The 20,791-nt window shown below is 37.5% G+C and overlaps 1 protein-coding gene across 1 annotated transcript; it reads right to left on the bottom strand.

The window, feature by feature from the left end:
- Window positions 1-250: 250 nt before the first annotated feature.
- LOC121860812 lies at window positions 251-19,414 on the bottom strand (the record flags this gene model as incomplete). The annotated part of the gene is given in 7 exon segments (XM_042358201.1): window positions 251-660; window positions 1,118-1,281; window positions 3,890-4,025; window positions 13,055-13,163; window positions 14,789-15,105; window positions 16,850-17,008; window positions 19,401-19,414. Coding segments are annotated over 7 exon segments (994 nt in total), but the record flags the coding sequence as incomplete, so codon positions are not given.
- Between the last annotated feature and the right edge of the window lie 1,377 nt (window positions 19,415-20,791).

Here is a 20,791-nt window from a genome sequence, read left to right as displayed (position 1 = left end):
TAATCTTAATTTCAAACGTAAGTTTCAGTATAAAATAATTAGTGGTAGGACCTTGTTAGTGGCTTAATGATGTTTCCATCACCACTTTTGACACACTAAACCACAATATTTAAGAGGTAAGAATTTTATACTTGGTGATTAAGACCCAACCCTCAACTTTGGGCAGATTTTTATGTTCAAATTCCGCCTTATGAGCGTATATATATATATATATATATATATATATATATATATATATATATATATATATATATATATATATTGTACTGTAATCACAAATACTGTATAATAATTTAGTAACTGGTCACATGAATTGTCTCAAAACACATAAAACACAATACTGTAACTGAGATGCTGCATCATACATGAAGATGATTTAAGCATTCACATTCTATTTTTTGTTTTTGTTTTTTGGTATTTTCATATTCAAACCACGTACAGTACAGTACAGTACAGTACAGTACATTCATTTGTATCCTAGAATTCTCTTCTGGATTTAAGGAACACCAAACCCTTAGTAAAATCAAAGTAATTAATTCTCATGATGTCTCATCATGGCAGAGGGTCAAAGGTTGAATATAGCAGCCAATGACAGTAACGTCAACAAGACATATGTAGAGCCAGCATGAACCTCATGAGCCGAACCAAACACTCTTGGTTCTGTAAAATAAACTGAGTATTAGCTTTGTGCACTTAATATACACAAATAAGTGTATACAGTGGTCCCTTGGTTAATGAATGGTTGGGTTAACAAATTACCTACCCTTGATGAAATGACTAGGTAGCTTGGGGATAATTATACCCCCTGCCTACAGAGGGCAACCTTTACTTCTGAACTTCTGATCTCCCTCTTTTATGGGTTAGTGGGTGGCTGATGGTTCTGACATGGTAAGATGAGTGATTTTAATATCTAGTGTCAATAAGGGTGTGTAGTAATGGACAAGTCTCCAGATGGTGAACATAGTGGCAAGAACTGCTTGGCAAATGGTTTCAAGCTAGAATAATTAAATAATTTCATAAATACAGTACTACTGTATTTACTATTTGCAAGAATAAATGAATTATAACATAAGGCAAAGTCTGAAAAGTTCTGAGTCAATAATCGGACTTGACTTACCACAGTAAGGTAAATTGTTGAGGTCAAAGAACTTGTCAAATTTTGAATGTTCTTCGCTGGAGAAGGTACGCCATCCTATGTCATTCTCTGAACAACTTAGCTCTAAATTCCAGTCATGTTTTATTACACCTTCAGGGAACACAGCAGCATGGCCATCAGGGCAACTGTTGATAAAATAAGTAAAAGTGTTTAAAGAACAGCTGGCATTCACTTATATTGCATAATAATATTCAAAGAGCCATTGTCATGAGTGAAATGGACTTGTCTACAAATTCCCTTCTCTAATTCATTCTCCCCACATGCCAAAACAATGTGTATGATAATGTAACTTCCAATAGAATTCTCTAATGTAATTACACTAATATATGTAGAGCATGACAACTCTTGACTCAAAATCGATGTCAGTTTCATCTGCCATGGTTACATTATAACTAATACAGTAGTTTGATATACAGGGGGTATTAAAACACAGCTTAAAAATTACATACAATGAACAGTTGTTTTAATAGCTTGTGTACAATGCCTGCCAAAGCCTTTAACTTTAAACCCAGACAACCTTAAACTTAGCAGTAATCCTAGCCCTGAAAAGGGGTGTGAGAAGCCTCAACTACCACTAAAGACTGGGGGATAATGAGTTGTAAAGCTGCAAGCTGTTATATAACCCATACCTCATGTGACTGACCTGGTCATAAGTTGCAGTACAAACCTTACTTCCAGCCATCTTACTAGGACATCACAGGAGAGCAAGCGAGATCTTGCTCACATGAAATATACATCACCACAAGAAAAGAAACAAACAACTTACTCTAAGTGAGCTGTAGATAAAGCACATAATGGCAGTGACAAGTGTTAAGTTATATGACTATGATAAATGTTATTATGTCTAAGTAGTACTTCAAATTAATGAAACACAATACTGATGTGTTATATGTGTATGTGCTGGATAAAAAGTGTTCTGTATAACTTAAGTGTGGAAGGGTGTGATGGCCTCCTCTATGATAGCATACAGAGAATGACCAGATGACCCAGCCAGAAGAGGTACCAAATATGGACCCCAAAGCATGACTCCAGCACCTAGTTCCATGGTTCCATTAAGAATATCATAACCAAGAATCACAAAATGTTTTACCTTATTTACCAAATAGCAATCCACTAGAGGTGGCCATGCCGAGGAAACGAGGCTAGTGGTCTGTGTAGGACCCACCATCTAGCAATCATATACAACAGATTTACACAAATAACAAATATTTATAACAAACATTTTATAATGAATTAACCCCCAGGATCATTACTACTTGCTCTCATACTGAACAAGTCAACTTATCAAAAAGAGTCATGATACTGTGTACAGTATTCAGAATGACTTGTGCATTGGAAGCAAGCTATAAAATGGAGGTGGGAAGAAGCTGCAAGTGCTGTGTGACATACTGTCCATCCCAACAGGTGAATTATTTCATGAATATAGCATTAACAAATCAACAACTGGCTTTAGAAACTCCCTCAAACCATAAACCTTTCTAGTGTCATTTTGAAATAACAAGCATCAATATCTATTCAAAGATTTGGGTGATCGTCCTCTTGAAAAGGGACACCACCAGGTCCACATCAAGGCAAGCCTAACCTGACACTAATCAAACAATTCATAAAACTTGTCACTCTGACTTGGAGTCGGGAGAGTCAGGTCATACTGCATCTTCCTATATGAGCCAGAGATACCATATTGTTTTCTCTGTATCAGCGATGCTTGTAGGCTCATGCACTCCATACACACCAAAAAAATAAAGGCTGGAGTATGGTTTGTGTGTGTGTAACATCAGTACATGTAGATAAACGACTAGGAAACATTACCCTGTATCATGTAAGAATTATTAATCCTTCCCTGAGTCACCTGGCTCACCACCACCCTTAATTTATCTACACAAATGTCTTCCATTGACTCCTCTGCTCCTCCCATGTCCTTCAAAATGACTTGTCCCATGATTAGGCAGAAGCTTGAGACTTCATCTCCAGCCTAGTAAAGGACATATGGCATAACCTTAATATCAAACTCACTTGTATTGTTTGGCATGTGATGACACTTCTGTCAACATGACTCTTTTAAATAAAAAACTTATTTACCTCAACCATTTGTCCCTAATCAAGTAGGGACAGTGAAACCAGGGTTCTGGTAGTGGCGATGCAATAAGAAAGAATACTGTATACAGTCTCTCCTCGATGTACGACATATTCGACTTATGACAACCCGGACATACGACGGCAGTGGTCGTATAAAATATTTTTCACATTACGTATTTTCGAGTCCCGACGTTAGTGATTGCGCTGTGTACTGACAAAATTTTCGTTTGTAATTCCCTTTAAAATGGCTGGCAAGCGTAAAAGTGATAGTTCTCGTGGTGCTGAGAAGAAAAAGAGACACCCATTTTAGAATTTCTTTGTATTATTTTCGCCTTTTCGACTTATGACCAATTCGACTTACTACTTGGTTGTCGGGACAGAACCCCGTCGTAAGTCGAGGAGAGACTGTACAAATATTTTACTCTCTACAATCTACAGTTTTAAGTGTGATTCTTCTGTGGTTCATACCTATATGTCTGTGTATCATGGATTGTCAGTGACTGTAAGAATATACAGTACTTGTATATTTGTGGCCGCCAAATCAAACTGCTTATTTCCTGTGCCAATAATGCCAACCGAGTTGGCAACAGTGTATCCTCAATAAATATTGTGATTGTGAATGCATGTATCTTGTAAAATTGTGAATAAAATACAAACCTGAGTGATGCAACAGCTGTTCCACTTCTATCAGCAGGTAGGATGTCATCACGACATGTGTATGTGGCATCCCTCACCTCCACATTTAACCCTAGATTGTGGATCAGGCTGAGGCTTGGGCAGCCCGTAGAGTCGACTGTCAAAGAAACACACCATATACAATGTACTACATCATTATTGTCAGACTGCAGTACTGTACCTGAAAGTTGCAAGTGTTCCATAAACTACATACAAGGAAATTTCTATGACCATACAGGAATGCAGACTACCCAAGGCAACCAAAATAATGTAAGGGTGACAAGATCTTACTACCTGGCTGTATGGTTATCACTCAGCAGGTGAATTGCTTGGTGGTAAATGATTAAAATGCAGAGTTTAATAAAGCTGGACCCAATCCCATTAGGTTAGTTTAGTTATGCTAGGTTTACAATTAAACAGGATGTGATTGGGTCTTGGGAAAAAAAGAGTTGGGGTCCAGGGAAACACCTACCCTGATTTATGTACTGTACAGCCCTGTAAATGTATTGAATGCATATCATTATGTCTAAATCACATGTAAATTTGTATATTTTCTGCCACTGGCTGCAACTCTATTAATAAACCGTTTATTATTATTATTATTTATACTATCATGCCTTACAGCCCTGACTTCCTGGGGACACAAACAATCATGCCTTCCAGCCCTGACCTCTGGGGGACAAACACATGCCCTACAGCCCTGACCTCTTGGGGGACACATACAATCATGCCTTACAGCCCTGACCCCTGGGTGACACACAATCATGTCCTACAGCCCTGACCTCTTGGGGACACACACATGCCTTACAGCCCTGATGTCTTGGGGACACACACACGTGCCTTACAGCCCTGATCTCTTGGGACACAACCAATCATGCTTACAGCCCTGACCTCCTGAGGACACACACATGCCTTACAGCCCTGATCTCTTGGGGACACAACCAATCATGCCTTACAGCCCTGACCTCCTGGGATACACACATGCCCTACTAAGTTGCCTATGCAACTATGAAATATCATGGGTTATAGAATAAATTGTGATCATCAGAAAGTGTAAAATAATTATAGAAACTTAATTATATTGAAAAATGTGGCCCATCCCGTCGGAGGTGGATCAAGTGGATAAAGGATAGCGGCACTTTATGACATCATTGATCTTTGGTAAATGAAATACTAAGAATTTAAGAATGGAATGCAAAACAAGCAATACTCAGCTAATGAAATAAGTATATGATGTAATGCATGAACATGTAGAGTCGACCACTATACTCTGTATACGGTAGTTCTGCTATCTGCGATAATTGTGTTCTTGTAAAATATGTTATAATCTAAATAAGGCTTATGGAGAAAATAGGGTTAGGTGAGATTATCAAATGTTTAGTAGTTAGCCTAACACAAAGGATAGCACAGTCTAAATAAATGTTACATTCATATCTAATAATGAAATCATACTATTTAACACTTCGAAAAATATGAATGTAACTTGATGGGAAGAAGGGTGATTTTGAGGTTGATAACATCAGCTTCTTTCAAGTGTTATATCCTTTCTTTCGATAATACGAATTCTATCATCAGAATGCTTTTGGAGATATTCTTCTTTACCATTTCACGTTAATACCACAAAATTGGAGAATAGTAAGCAAAATGCGTATAGCAAACAAGCGTGCTTATAAATATTGTTCGAATTCATAAATCGTTAGAGCAATTCATTATCAAAACCTTATAGAGAACTCTGTATACTGCCTCATCGTCCTCGCGTGTCACTCAGTAAACTGACCCATCGACCCAAGAGGTCAATTAGTGTAATTTATTATCAAACATTTCTGTCATCATGGTCATACCACCCCCACCCCCGCAAAATTCTCAATGGATCTACACGATTCACGTGGGTCGCCTAAAATGATGGGAAAAAAAAACAGAAACCCAGAAAAAAACATCCCTGATTAAATCTTGTCAAGGTGACGAATGGCAATGTATATGGGGTAAATTGTCCAGAAAGCAGTTAGCCAACTCAACTCAGTTGATGAACAGAGTATAATATAAGACTTTTTGGTTAGTGTCTGTCACTTGGCACTTATTAAATATTATACACTGACAATGACATGTACTGTATGTATTACCTCTATTAAACATCACTGAAAGTGGTTGGTAAATATTATAATGTACAGGAACACTGATGACCACGGACGCTTTGGACCCCAAGGGTCTTAAGGGACCGCTCTCTCAACTTTGTTCTATCTTTTCTGCCACGGTTTGGGCTGTTAGCCGCTTGGCCAGTCAATCACATCTCTGTTATGCATCATTGTTAAGTACTGTACTGCTCCCAAAATGTGTCTGAGCCCATGCCAGTGTTGGACAAGTCTGGTCTTGAATGAGCTCACACACACACGGTGCCATCACAACACACCCTAGCAAGTTATGCCAAGAGTTCACAACTCTCACTCCAAAAAAGTTTGCCTTGAGATTTTTATGAACTTGTGACTTCTCCAACCTTAGGCTGTGACTTCTGGTGGGGAGGGCATCTGTCAGCTCCATGTATAAAAACTCAATTGAGTAATGTCCCCCGAGGTGCTTAAAGAATTATATTAAGTCATCCCTTGCCCATCGATAGTACAGTGCTGTATAAGCTAAGCAACTGCAAGCTATCTAATCTCTCTGAGTCTCTGAGGTGCCATAGTACAGGCACCTGTCTGGTTTCCCTCCTTTAGACATCTTCAATCAACTTACAGTCTCAGCATATCTCAGGGACCAGCCTCCAAACAGGGGAGTACCTCACCTTTGAAGAGCATTATGAGGGACAGACCATCTCGGTATGTGATTCTTTTTAGAAGACACACTAGCTTATTTACTCGATTTAGTTTCTCACAATGGTCAGACAACATCAGTTGACCACTCCTGAAGTCGACTGAGATCTTCTTGTAGTGCTTTACAGTCCATTTGGTTTTTAATTTCCCTGAATAACTTAACACTGTCCACAAACATTTGTTTGGAGGAGTGTACAACTTCTGGCATATAGTCACGGGTACACATGCCATTAATCACCACACACCGCTTGCAGTCCCGAAGAAAGTCTCTGATGCATGCTAGGACGCTCCCCGAATTCCATAATCTTCCAGTTTAAGCTTCAGCCTTTCATGAGGTACACTGTCAAAAGCCTTGTCAAGTCTAGATATATATATATATATATATACAATATTATCAATATTGCCACAACATTCCAAAATCTGTGTTCAGACAACCAGCACTTTAAGTTAGCTACATTGCCATGATGTCATTTTACTTTATTTACCCAATGGCCATGCACTAGAGGTGGCAATGCTGAGGGAAGGAGGCTAGTAGCCTGTGTAAGATCCCTCCATTGTTCTTGATAATTTTGTCAGGGCTATTTTGAAGCCCAGTACTGTTCTTGATTCCACAGCTTGGGCTGGTAGACCATTCCATAGGTCTACCACCCTGTATGAAAAAGTATTTCCTTATATTCATTTTGCATGGGAACTTGTTAAGCTTGTAGTTATGTACTCTCAAGCTGGTGTTGCGTGACATCACAAAGAAATGCCCCAGGTTCACGTTTTCCATCCCTTTCAGGATTTTGAATGTTTTGTGAGATCTGTCATATAGTGCCTTGTCTGAAGGGTTGTAAGAGGCCTCAGTGCCTACTTTCAAGCTTCATCTCTTTTCTGGTTACATCCTACTTACTTTTTTGTTACCAATACTCACTGATGCAGGAACAATATCACTTGTGTTCATCATATATTTCTTCATGATTAAAACACTTCCTTAACTGAAGTTAAATGTGAGAAAGATATGGGCGTTTTATGTTGACAATGAACTAAAGTTCGTGGGTTACTGTAAGAAGAAGGTGAATCTTCCTAATATACTAGCAAGATTTATTTAAAGATCCAATGGATACCTAGATGATCTGTCTCTCATAAGGTTTTACAGACTTGGGAGTACTGTAACTCTATTTGGTTCCAGAGATATACCAAGGACTTCTAACTGATTTAGAACATCCAAAGGAGGGCCACCAAACTGGTGCGAGCAGACACCTCACTTAACAAGAGAAATTAGAACATTTTTCATTGCCTAGCTTTAACTATAGAAGGACAAGGAGTGATTTAGTACTGTAGTACATATTTTAGTAGTACAGTACCTTAAAGAGTATAACTCATCAAATGGAGTTAGTGGATGGTCACCCAACAGAGATTACAGCCTCTAGTTAAAAAGCTATCAGTACAGAAAACTATAAGAGCTAATTTTGTGAGTGCAAAAGTTGTGAACTCTTGGAATAACCTGCCAAATAATGTTGTGGCAGCACCAAGAGTGAGCTCCCTTAAGTCTAGATTTAGCATATGTTCAGGTACATTCAAGAGCCCATACATGCCCAGTACTTACCAATAATACATAATGGAGAACTGACTGACTGCTTGACCAGCTAGTAAGCTGACAAGTGGTGAAGAGGTTAAACAAAGGAAATAAATATACTGTATGATCATGAAATGGATTCAAGATCAATAATATCTTAAATATAAGTACTGTACTGTACAGGATCCTGTACTCAAGTTTTTTCTGTCTTTTATGACCATCACATCACATGTTTTAACTTAAGATTAATTTTTCACTTTAAATCACCAATGTTTCTATCACTTCATGTTTGGGATGTTTAACATTAGGACCTGCCCTACATAGTTCTACAACCCACTTAATGTTTACAGATTATCCGTAACTGAAGATACTCTTTGTTGGCAACACTCATCCTTCCCTTTCTCTTCTAAAGACCCTTAAGAAGTTTATCTTAGAACTTGACAGGTATTCCAAACTCATATTTCTCATCTTACAAGACAAAGAACCACAACATCAATCATGTCAGAATTATTTAAAACACCTTCCTTGATGCCACTTCACTATTTGGTAGTACAAGAACAGCTAAAATGTGGAAGAGCTCATGGTTTTGGACTGTTAAGAAATATAAGCAGCTTTCTTTTCTGTATCCTGGGTTAGATCCCCAGGTCAGATGTCAGAAGGGTGTCTCCACTGGGACTCTACCAACAATGCAGGTTTGTCTGAGTTCTCTGGTTTTCTCTTGTACTGACACTGAACAATGAAGGTTATAACAGAGGATAGACGTGGTTTACAGAGAACAGACTGACTGGCTAGTAAGCTAACAAGTAGTATGTTAAGTCAGATATAAAATAGTTTGCAGTAGATTATATATGCCTTGACCCATGGAAAGAAGAGCATAATGTTGCATATAACACAATAGGTAACTGGACTGTACGAGTATAATAAACATCAAAGGTACAGACTAACGTGCATATGTGTCACTAATAAATCAAGGGTTTGAGCCTTGGCCCAGACACATGTGAGAAGGGTGTTATCCAGTGCGACCTTACCAAACATGACAGGTTCCCAATCACTGGGTTTCTCTGGTACAGTGGTCCCTCGGTTAACGAGCACCTCGGTTAACGAGCGCCTCGGTTAACGAGATTTCGGTTAACGAGTTACCTTCCATAAGATTCTTAACTTCGGTTAACGAGCAATCCCTCGATTAACGAGTATCTTACGAGCCAACCTGAACATGATTTCGCTTGCATTTGGCGGTCCACCAGCTGTAGTATTAGTCCGCCAATACAGTAATCGGTTCTAGGGCTTAAATTCCTTACCATTTTAGCAAATATCAAGAAGTTTATACTATTCAATAATTTTAAAAGTTTAATATTAAATTTTTTACTCATTTTAACAATTATTGAACATAATTGAAGGCAATGAGACTAGTTTTATGCACACCATCCAGCCTCTCAACACACCATACAGGCGTCAGTCTTTGTATCTTTTCAGTAGAGGTAACATCTTGCTTGAGACTCTCTTCAACTAAATGCTTTTTTTGTTTTTGCAAGCAAATTATTGGTCATTTTGAAATTTATTTTACATATTGACAATATATAATGCAGTGCAGTGTTGATTTAAAGAAAATAATCTTGAATTGCACCAAGAGGACTAAAATTTTATGGGTGAAATGGCGCCATGGGGTGACTTCTCTTCCACCCCAATGCCTTCTCTTCTCCCTTCTCCACCCCCATTCTAATTCCCATCATCATCATCCAGGAGCCTTCTACATACACACCTCAAACTAGGTGTACTTTTCTACCTTTTTTGTTGAATTTAGGCAATTTTCGGTGAGCTGGAACCAGTTACCCAAAAACCCATTGAAACAATGGTTTCGGTTAACAAGCAACCTTCTAGAACGGATTGTGCTCGTTAACCGAGGGACCGCTGTCCTAACACTGGATAAATCTGAGAGACAAACCACCTGAACGGCCAATAAGCTGATAAAAAGGGGGGGGGGGGGCATATTCTATAATTAAAAACACTCTCACAAAATTAGTACTGTACAGTATTATCTCGAGTCCTTCAAAGAGGTGAAAATGTCATATCTTCATTTACTTTCATAACAGGTGACATTTTCAAATTTTAATGTTTCTTGAATTTGTCACATTCTAAGCATCATTTTTATGTATAGTACTACAGTATATTGAACTGTTATTTGACAATTCAATTGACCTGATATCCATTATTATGTCACTAATTGTCTGTTTAGAGAAGCCAAGTATATTCGCCAGCAATGGTTGCAAGGAGGCAAGTAAAAAAATAAACTGACTTCTCAATATTTTACATGGGAGATGGTCAGCCTCACAGGCAACATCTCCCAAAGGAACATAAAATCAGAGGAGTTCAACCCAAGAGCTGCACTCTAATGACCATGAGTAGAATTTCTTGAGTTTACAGGTGTGTTAAATTTCTGTGATAATTACAATGTAGGGCATATATAGCTACAGTCAGTGAGAATCAGGTCCTTCATTAACATACAATCCAGGGAGTGGGGCAGCACCATGACCCCTCCCATCCAGTTTGAACCAATCACAAGGTACAATATTTGCCTCGATTAGTTTACACTGTTGACAACCTGTAAGGAAGTGGTAAAATTTAGAGGCTCACACCAAGGGTTTCAGAACTAGAAATTCTGTCGATTGAATGATGTACAGTACAGTGATCCCTCGGTTAACGAGCACCTCGGTTAACGAAATTTTGGTTAACAAATTACCTTCCACAAGATTCTTCACTTCGGTTAACGAGCAATCCCTCAATTAACGAATTCCTTACGAGCGCCCCTCAACATGTTTTCGCTTGCTCACTAGCTGTCGTATTAGTCCGCCAATACAGTAATCAGTTCTAGGGCTTAAATTCCTTACCACTTTAGTAAATATCAAGAAGGTTGTACTATTCAATCATTTTAAAAGTTTATATTAAATTTTTTAGTCATTTTAACAATTATTGAACATAATTAAAGTACAGGAAACTAGTTTTTAGCACGTCAAACAGCCACTCAACACACCAAGCTTGGTGTCAGTTTGTTTACAGGTTCAGAGGAAGGAACATCTTGTTTGAGACTCTTCAACATAAACGCTTTTTTCTGTGTTTCCATTCAAATTATTGGTCATTTTGAAAAATATTTTACACATTGATAATATAAAGTGCAGTGTTGATTTAAAGAAAATAATCTTGAATTACACCAAGTGAACTAAAATTTTATGGGTGAAATGGCAGCATGGGGTGACTTCTCTTCCACCCCACTGCCTTCTCTTCAACCTTCTCCTCCACCCTCCTTCTAATTCCCATCATCATCATCCAGGAGCCTTCTACATGCACACCTCAAAATAAGTGTACTTTACTGCATTTATTTTTCATTTGTATGTAATTTTCGGTGAGCTGGAACCAATTACCAAAAAACCCATTGAAACAATGGTTTCGGTTAACGAGCAACCTTCTGGAACGAATTGTGCTCGTTAACCGAGGGACCACTGTACAGTGATCTCTCGATTAACGAATTAGCTCCCATAAGGATTTTCAGTTCCATTAACGAACAAAAATCCGATTAACGACAGCCTTACGAGAAACACGCTTTGTTGTGCGCATCAGCTGATCGGCTAGTCCGCCAATACAGTAATCAGTTCTATGTTTACATTCGTTTCCGGTGGGGTAAATATCAAGAAGGTTGTGCTCTTTAATATTTTTGCATTTTTTATATTAAAATTTAGTTAACATATTGATAATATATATAGTACAGGGAACAGTTTTTGTGCACCCATCAGCGGATCGAATCACCCGCCAAAGTTTCTCTGTGTAACTTTGTTTACAGTGGAGGAAACATCGAGTTTGTTGGTCTCTTGAGTATTTTTACATTTTTACTTTAAAAGTATTGGTCATTCTGAAATTTAGTTAACATATTGATAATATATAGTGCAGTGCAGTGTTGATTTAAATAAAATAATCTTTAATTACAGGTAGTGAACTTAAAAAAATTTATTGGTGAAATTACTGTATCAAGTATGGGTCCAAAGAAATCTAGAAAGGTGATTTCAATTCAAGTGAAACAGGAAATTATTAAGAAACATGAAGAAGGCATTAGAACTAATGTACCGAGTAAAGAATATGGCATGTCGGCATCAACTGTATCTACAAACATTGTGCATTGTGTTTAAAGGTAGATCACTAATTGCAGAAACAGAGAGGTTACTTCTTATTTGGATTAAAGAAAAACAAATGAAAGGAGATTCAATTCCTACTGAATTCATTTGTGAAAGAGCCAAGGAAATTTATGAACATTTGAAGGAAGATCAACCTAGTTCTTCTGAAACTGTGTTTGAAGACTTTAAGGCCAGCAAGGGCTGGTTCTCTTACTTTTTTTACTTTTATCCTCTTCACCACTGATCGGCTCATTACCCGCTTGGGCGATCGGTTCAATAAGTTTAAGAAAAGAACTGCCATTTATAATGTTGTTAGGCATGGTGAAGCTGCCAGTGCAGATAAAAAAGGAGCTGAAAAATTTGTAGTAGAATTCAAGAAACATAGTATTTTATCATTTAAACTATCAGCAATAAAAATGTGATCTGTATGGTAATAAAAGGGTTCCTAACATGTAGTTTGGTGATAGTCCAAGAACAACAGATGAATACTTGATCAAATAGTAGATCAAGAGAGAAAATCTGCCAATTACTGAACATTCAAGTAATGGCCAGAAATAGTGATACTGTATGGGTGAGTACCATTGCCTTTGTTATACTATATACAGTATACTAAATGAACACTTACTGAGATTATCGATGAAAAAGTCATCATCAGCTTTAATGACCTTCTTGTAAGTAGTGTCAGGAATGCGGACAGTACACCCAAGGCGGTGACTCCTGGGGATGCTCAACACCTGAGGGTAACAATGCCTTTATTATGACTTCTGTACAGGATATGATACACTCCCATCAACAGTTACTTTTTCATTAGAATCATCAGTAAACCCTAAATATGGATACTGTACTGTACAGTGTACTGATATGAAACTAAAGTATACGTATCTATTATATAGAGTTACCATATTTGACCTTTAAAAAAATGGACACTGACCATTATCTACCAAGTCTCAATGTATTAATGTTATGTATCGTAATGTATTATACATGCTGCAGTAAAAGCATCCTCTGATATACTGCCTGGCTTTACAAAACAATTTGGAAATTTTGCCAATGAGCTTTCTCCTTGAACAGGAACGAATTTGTAAATCATTTTTGCCTTTATTTGCCATTCTTCTCTACCACTTTGAAAACACTTGAATTTTTTCTTTAGCTCTGCAATGAGTTTACACTTTCGTTTTTGCTTTGTGTTTAGGAGTAACAAAATAACATATACTAAATAAGTAAAGATCTCTTAAAGAAATGCTACTGTGCACAGTACGGATTCATATAAGACAATGAAATTAGTGCCGTGGCCACCCATGGCTGAGCCATAGGAGGCTTTGGAAATATTTTACCTGTTTAGAACAAAAAGTGACTGGTGAAGTGAACTAGAATAGACAAGCCAAGAACAACAATCAACACGCTCTCTCTCGAATGATCAACACTCATTTTCCAAAGAACCAATGAATATGTTATTCCTAACTTTATATCATGGTAAATTTCACATCAAAAACTTTTGGGGAAAAATAATTAAGGCAAAATCCCCGACATATTAAGATATGTTTCAAAATTCCTCCCGGACAGATATTTAAAGGCCAAATAGGAGGACATGTCTGGGAAAATATGGACATATGGTAACCCTGTGTAATATGATAATCAATATTAGACCACCTCTCACAAAACTTATTTTCAATTTAAGTTTACACAATGATTTTTTGTGTCATTGCCATCATTATGTATGGACAATTTTGTTCTAAGCAATGGACCTACAGTATTAAACACTACACACCAGTGTATAATAAAGACATCCTTTATTTTCTAATAAACTGATTTCATTTATCATTAAATTTGAAGCTCTAAAATAACAAGTACAGTTTCTCAATTATCGAAAATAACCAACCTGTGGATTGCTGGTTTATTGAGGATAAAAGAAAATGTAATGAAATACCGGTACCTTAATCATCATTGTTTTCTTGCTTGTAACCATTACTGACCTGAATTTAAACCTAAAATTAATAATATTAATAACAATGTTGCTAAGCATTACTTGATATGGCAAATTGCATGCAGTGTGGATTGTTGTATAATACAGTACAGTAAACAAAAATACATACTAATACAATTTGCCTAATTTGCCATATCATATAATAATTAAAACAGTATTATTCTTTAATAACATGATGCCCTAATGTAGTAGAAGGGATTTTATTGTTTCTGAGTTAGAAAAAATGGGGGGTGACAAAGACTGGAATTCACTATCAAGAACTTCTCTTTTTCTACAATTGAAGATAATCATAAATACTGTGTACAGTACTGTACTGTAGTTTGTTTCTATTGTCCTTCCAATTAACTCCGTTTCATATACGTATCCCTTACTGACCTCAATATGGGTAGAGTCAAAGGAGGCCTGCCAGGAACCATTATCAAACTTGTGCATGGTGAGGCCGGCAGGAAGGCGGTGGATAACATCATCATAGTCAAAGGAATAGTAACCACAGGTGACATTTGGTCGCGGGAAGATGGCAGGTGTGGAGAAGGTCCACACCAGAGTGCAGGCAGCATTTTCAAAATTAACATTCTGTGATGGATCACTGCCATCAACCTCATACTGGAACTTGTTCTCTTCTTTTATTCCACTGCTGTTGTTTATCATCTCAAAGACGTGTACATTAGTCTTGTAGGGAGATGAAAAGGCATCTGGAGGAGTTGATCATTATTAACATATATGTAAGGAGCCACCTTCAGGAATAAATATGAAATACATTATATAACATATAATAAAACTACTTATTCAGGTGATGGCATACCCAACCCTAATTCATTGTAATATACTGTATCTATACTTCTCATCTTCTGATGGCCTTCACAACGATCAATGATTGAAGCCATGTTCATTTGGTAAGGTTGGTACATCTGATTGGGTGATGCATTGTGTAGCCTATATAATGTATTCTGTATATCATGTAGAGTCAATACAGAGAAATAAACAGGAATTCTTGGTCCGGTGTGTCCTATTATATAACACTGTAAAGGTGCAGAATTTTTGTTTTTATTTGCTGTACATAATAAACCTTATGTGTCAATAAGATTTATAATGTTTCCATTTTTACTGACAAAATTTGTAGTTAGACTTTGCAATACAGTATTCCACTAATTAATATGAAGATACAATTGAACACTTCACTGCTGACAAACCATGTAAGACTTGGTACATGACAGTCTCACATATACTGTATATCGAGTGTTGAAGTCTTTAGACTAATGGATTTTGGTACTTAGGGGGAGGGATGGGATTATAAATGTCCATGAAAATAAATCATCTAAATTTGGTATGAGACTCATCCACCAGATACCAGCCTTCTGATTTCACCATTATCAGCTTACTAGCTGTTTGGATGGGTGGTCTGTCCCTTTGTTATGAACTTTGGTTAAGATTGACGAGATACCTGCCGCTGCGCTATATGTTTTGATATTTCTTTTCTTACTATATTTTCATCCGTGAATTCTGATATGGTATTCATATCTTGGGCAAATGCTTCATTTGGTAGATAATTAGGCCCCTATGCTCGCATTAGCGATACTACTTCGTCTTGAGCAGTGATAAATCAGTAAGATGCCCCAATCAACAACTACGCTTAGTGTACATTTATGAGCAGCCTGGGTCTCACATCCACAAAAAACATTAAGGTACACCATGTCAAAAGAAGTTATTTCTGTTGAATATGTTGGGGGTCCAGGGGGCATAGCCCCAAAGCTAGGAAGTTAGGTAAGGTTTGGTTGTGGTTAGATTGGTGTTGTCTTCTACCAATGCTTCTGCCACTTGTTATTCTTATCAACTAAGGTTACGTTAGGTTTAATTTAAAAATAACCACTTTTTAACACATTGGCCTAAACTACAGGTGTTCTCTACTAAACATAGTAAAATTGCAACCTTTTAAAAATATTTTCTATGAAAAATCAGGTTAATTATATAAGACTAACCTGCGAGTGAAACTGATTGAAAACAATTAAATATTATTAAACAGAAAGAACTTACTGATATGGTGAAATTTGAGGCATTTACTGGACGTGAGATGATATGGCAAGATTGGCACTATGCAGCCCTGGCGGGTTAGACCTACATATATTAACCAAAATCAGTGGTGGGTATCTCATCAATAATTACCAGTTCTTTAAGTTCAGTACTAGTTTGGTATGGTCACACTAGATAACATCTGTGGAAAATATTTGAATGAAATTGAACAAGTGCTGTTCTCGGTCATTACCCAATATGTTTATGAAGTAATGAGTTTCAAATACTGGATATGATAAAAAGAACTCGTGATAACATATTGAAGTGTGTTCTTCAGTGATGAGGATGATGGGGTAGCTTACTATAGTACTAACAAGTGACCTGTTCCGGTAACTTACAAAGGATAAGTTACTGCACCATTAAACTTACCCACAACATGGAGGAAATAAGTTTGCCGGGCAACGTCATTAGCTGTGGAGACTTCACATGTAAAGTTGCCAGCAAGACTGTACTCAACCTGGGTGAAGTGGATGTTGTGAGGCTCATCTGTTGGTGAGGCATTCACCAAGCCCAGCAGCCTGTGAAACACTGCCAAAGTACAATATGAAAGTTAATGTCAATTGTAACTCATTGCACATTTTGGAAATTTAATTATGCTGGGCTACTTGTTCCATTTATTATCCACTGGCTTTATAGAGTACAGTGCATGTGGGAGTGCATGTACTGTATTATGCTACTAATAAAGGGAATTAGCATTTTACGTATAGTATTCAATTATTCGATAAAATTGCAGATTACAGCAATCAAAGAATCTGATAAAAAAAGTGTTACCTAACCTAATGTAATATAAGAAAATTATCAGAAAAAAATAGTTATATTGATTGAGTGTAGTGAATTTCCGGAATTCTGTGGTTGCTGTTTACTGCAATATTATCAATTATAGTACTGTAGTCACAGACATCAAACAAGTACAACGAGGACTGTATATGGGAAATAAAGGTTAAAATAAATTAAATTTTGCATACGTTATTTAAATTTATGTTTAATGAAACATGATGAATCAGGACTTCACATACAGCAGTACTGTAGTGAATATCTCCCCTACAAACGCTGTTTGTCGCTGAGTAGCCAACCCCGCGAATTCCCCAGTGTATGCCTCGTGGTCTAAGTCAACCAGCGCCGCCTTACATGACGGAGGTCAACTATTAAGCCACGCCTACCCCCGCTATATAAGACCTGACCTCGTGGTGACCACTCTCTTTTCTACCTACACCAACCAGCAAGCAACACCTCCTTCTCCTCCTGTCTGGCGGCCCTCGCTCCCGCCGGCGAGCATGGCGACCCACTAGCTGTCCTCCTCTGAGCATCCTCACCAACCAGCTCTCTCTACATTACGCTTGTAACCACGCTGCCACTTCCCAGCACCAAGCTGCACTGTACATCCAATACAATATGTATACAGAGAGCACATTGTGAGTTTCCTTTCTCCATCCCATCCTGAGTGTGAACCAAATATCACGTACCCCTACAGTACTTCACACATTGTGTACTTTTACTTTTTCAGTAAGTCTTGGTCTATACAAGTACTTTCCCACTTTCATACATATTAATTCTTCTGTGGTTACTTGTCACACTTCTGCCTTCCTCCACGCATTCATCAACCAACTATATTACTAGAGTTTCATCATTCAGATGATTTCAAATATTTCTCTAGTGATCTTACATCTCTCCCCTCCTACGTTCCATTGTAATACTGTAAGTCATCTCCTTTACACTATAACTCACCACATACTCATGATCATACTAACACACTACTGTACTGTACAGTGGGGTATGCTATAAATTAACGGATCCTACTATGAATATTCTTATTTAACGTGTTTACCATAAATTGAATCTAACGTAACAACCTAACATTTTTAGATTTTTTTACAATTATTGTTTTTGAATGATATTCTTTTTGTTTCAGGGTTGATGCATATTTATGCACTTACACTTTACAATTTTATATTATATTTTTCAGTGTTAAGTGGTTGTATTTGGGGGCCTGGAACGGATTAATCCTTATGATCTATAAATGCTATAACGAACAAGGTTGTAGAACCAATTAGATTCGTTATAGACATATTTTACTGTATATATACTCTACTGTAATTCACATGACAGTCCAAATTTATTAAGGACTAGGAACAAGCAATAATGTAAACTACCTATCACACAGCTTCGCCTCTGTTGGCTTGTTTTAACAACTGCTTGGCTGCCGTGTCGCATGCATTAAACTTTTTGCTATGAAACCTTCCGGGTAAATGCTTAGTTTGTGTATTAAATTTAATTATAAAGTAGGTAAAATTCATACAACTTTGGTGGTTCTCCAGTTCACTTAAGTGTTTATTGTTTACTTTTCACGCTGTGCACACATGATAAGCCTCCACCATCGGTTAAGTAGGGTAAGATTTTGTAATGTTAGGTTAGGCAGGTTAGGTCAGGATTCCTTGGGTTTGATTGGTTCATTTTTTGTGTTCTACTCCCCACAATTTCCATCGACTTCAAAGCACTGCCCACTTTGTGCTTTCATTGTCTTTGGTAGTGAGTATGTTTCATATCATCCTTATACTGTAGTCATTTGCCCAAGATATATGTGAATCTATCTCAAACCTTCTGTTACCGGATATTTATTAATTTTCAGCTCTCACAAATCAACCACATATCAATCATACGGCCTTAGATGTCTATAATGAACATCAGTAATTGCTAGAGCCCCGAAGGTTTAGTTTCCGACCGAAGATTAGTTGCATGACAATTCCTGTTGTGAGATTAGATAGTCACAATAAATTCATAGCTATTATGATTTTAATTGTTTGATTTAATAGATTTTAATGAAAGGTCTATGTGTACATGGAGTCTTATCAAAAGACAAATGACACTAATACTAATAAAGAAAGACAAATGCTGAGAAAAGTAAGACTGCCAGGCCAAGTACCTGAAGGGTTGCCGCTTGGGGGTCCAGGAGACGGGAAGACTGCATAAGAGCCAGCTGACCTCTACAACTGGATCATCGTGAGCACCCTGTAGTCGCATCTGAGCACATACGACACCTGACCCCACCTCCAGGTACCTCACCCCCTGTAGCTTCACATCCAGAATGTCCACCCCAACACCTGTAAAGAAAATTAATCAATCATAGACTCTATATAGAGGTTAAGATCTGGGTATGGAGAATATTGGTATGGTATATTGCAGTACCTATGGATAAACATTTATGAATGAATACAAATTATATATCCCATAATAGGTGATACACATACCTATGGTCCGTCTCCTATATTACTCAATATGGTGCTCTCACGTTTGGACTTTTAACTTTTACTTTTATCCTCTTCGCTGACGCCGACAGACCTGTCGGGCACGCCTTATGATACAAGACTGTTGGCAGATACTACTAAGTACACTGGGCCCTGAATATAGGAACCTGCTCCAGTGTTGGTCAATTCTGCCTTGATTGAGCTCTCACACACTGTGCCGTCAAAACGCGTTTCTGGCAGATTGTTCCAAGAGTTCACACTTCACTCCGAAAAAATTGCCCCTCACAGTTTTTGGACTTGTGGCTTCTTCAACTTTGATCTGTGGCTCCTCAGGCGGACTCTCACCAGTTCCTGGTATGTACAGTACATTTGAAGTACTGTATAGTCATTCTGTTTGATATCTCAGATATATTATAGACCGCAAGTTGATTGTCAACGTCCAAAAGGAGCCACCAAGAGAGGCTAGAGCTTTTAACTGCCTAGTTTATACTATGGTCGGACAAGGGCTAACCTAACATAAGTTTACAAGCACTCCAAAGACATTACTTAATCAGTGTCATATTCTGGAATAGGAGTTGTGAACCTTGAATAACCAACCGCCAGAGAATTTCAAGACAGCACAGTGTGACCTCATTTAGAGTCTGTTGTGTGCCCTAAGTTTAACGACAAAACTACCCTCTTCTTAAAGTTTCTATCAGCCATCAGCCGAAGATAAGCAGAATAAATTTTAGAAAAGTTTAGGAAAAAATGCAAATACAGACGGAATAAAATGACTTAGCGTTTGCAGTTTGCATGCTGTTCGTTTAACGCAACATTAAATTTTGAACTAAAAGGCAGATTATACACAATCAAATTATTTATATTCTATTACCTTTCTCGATTAACCTAATCAAATCCTCCCAAACATGAATGTAAACAACTACCAAGAGATAGTGTTGCCTGTGTCAAGGAAAAAATACTCAAAGTAGAGTAACAATAAGGTGTGGATAACATTATATGGGTAACTGTTGGTTTGGGTCCAAAATCAAACTTATCAAAGTCGTTGGAAGCGGAGTCAAGTAGTACAGTA

Source organism: Homarus americanus, unplaced genomic scaffold, assembly GCF_018991925.1.
Source record: "Homarus americanus isolate GMGI-L3 unplaced genomic scaffold, GMGI_Hamer_2.0 scaffold40248, whole genome shotgun sequence".
In the NCBI taxonomy this organism is placed as follows: domain Eukaryota; kingdom Metazoa; phylum Arthropoda; class Malacostraca; order Decapoda; family Nephropidae; genus Homarus; species Homarus americanus.
Note: the sequence above shows the minus strand (reverse complement) of the source record. Positions and strands in the feature narration are given on the sequence as shown.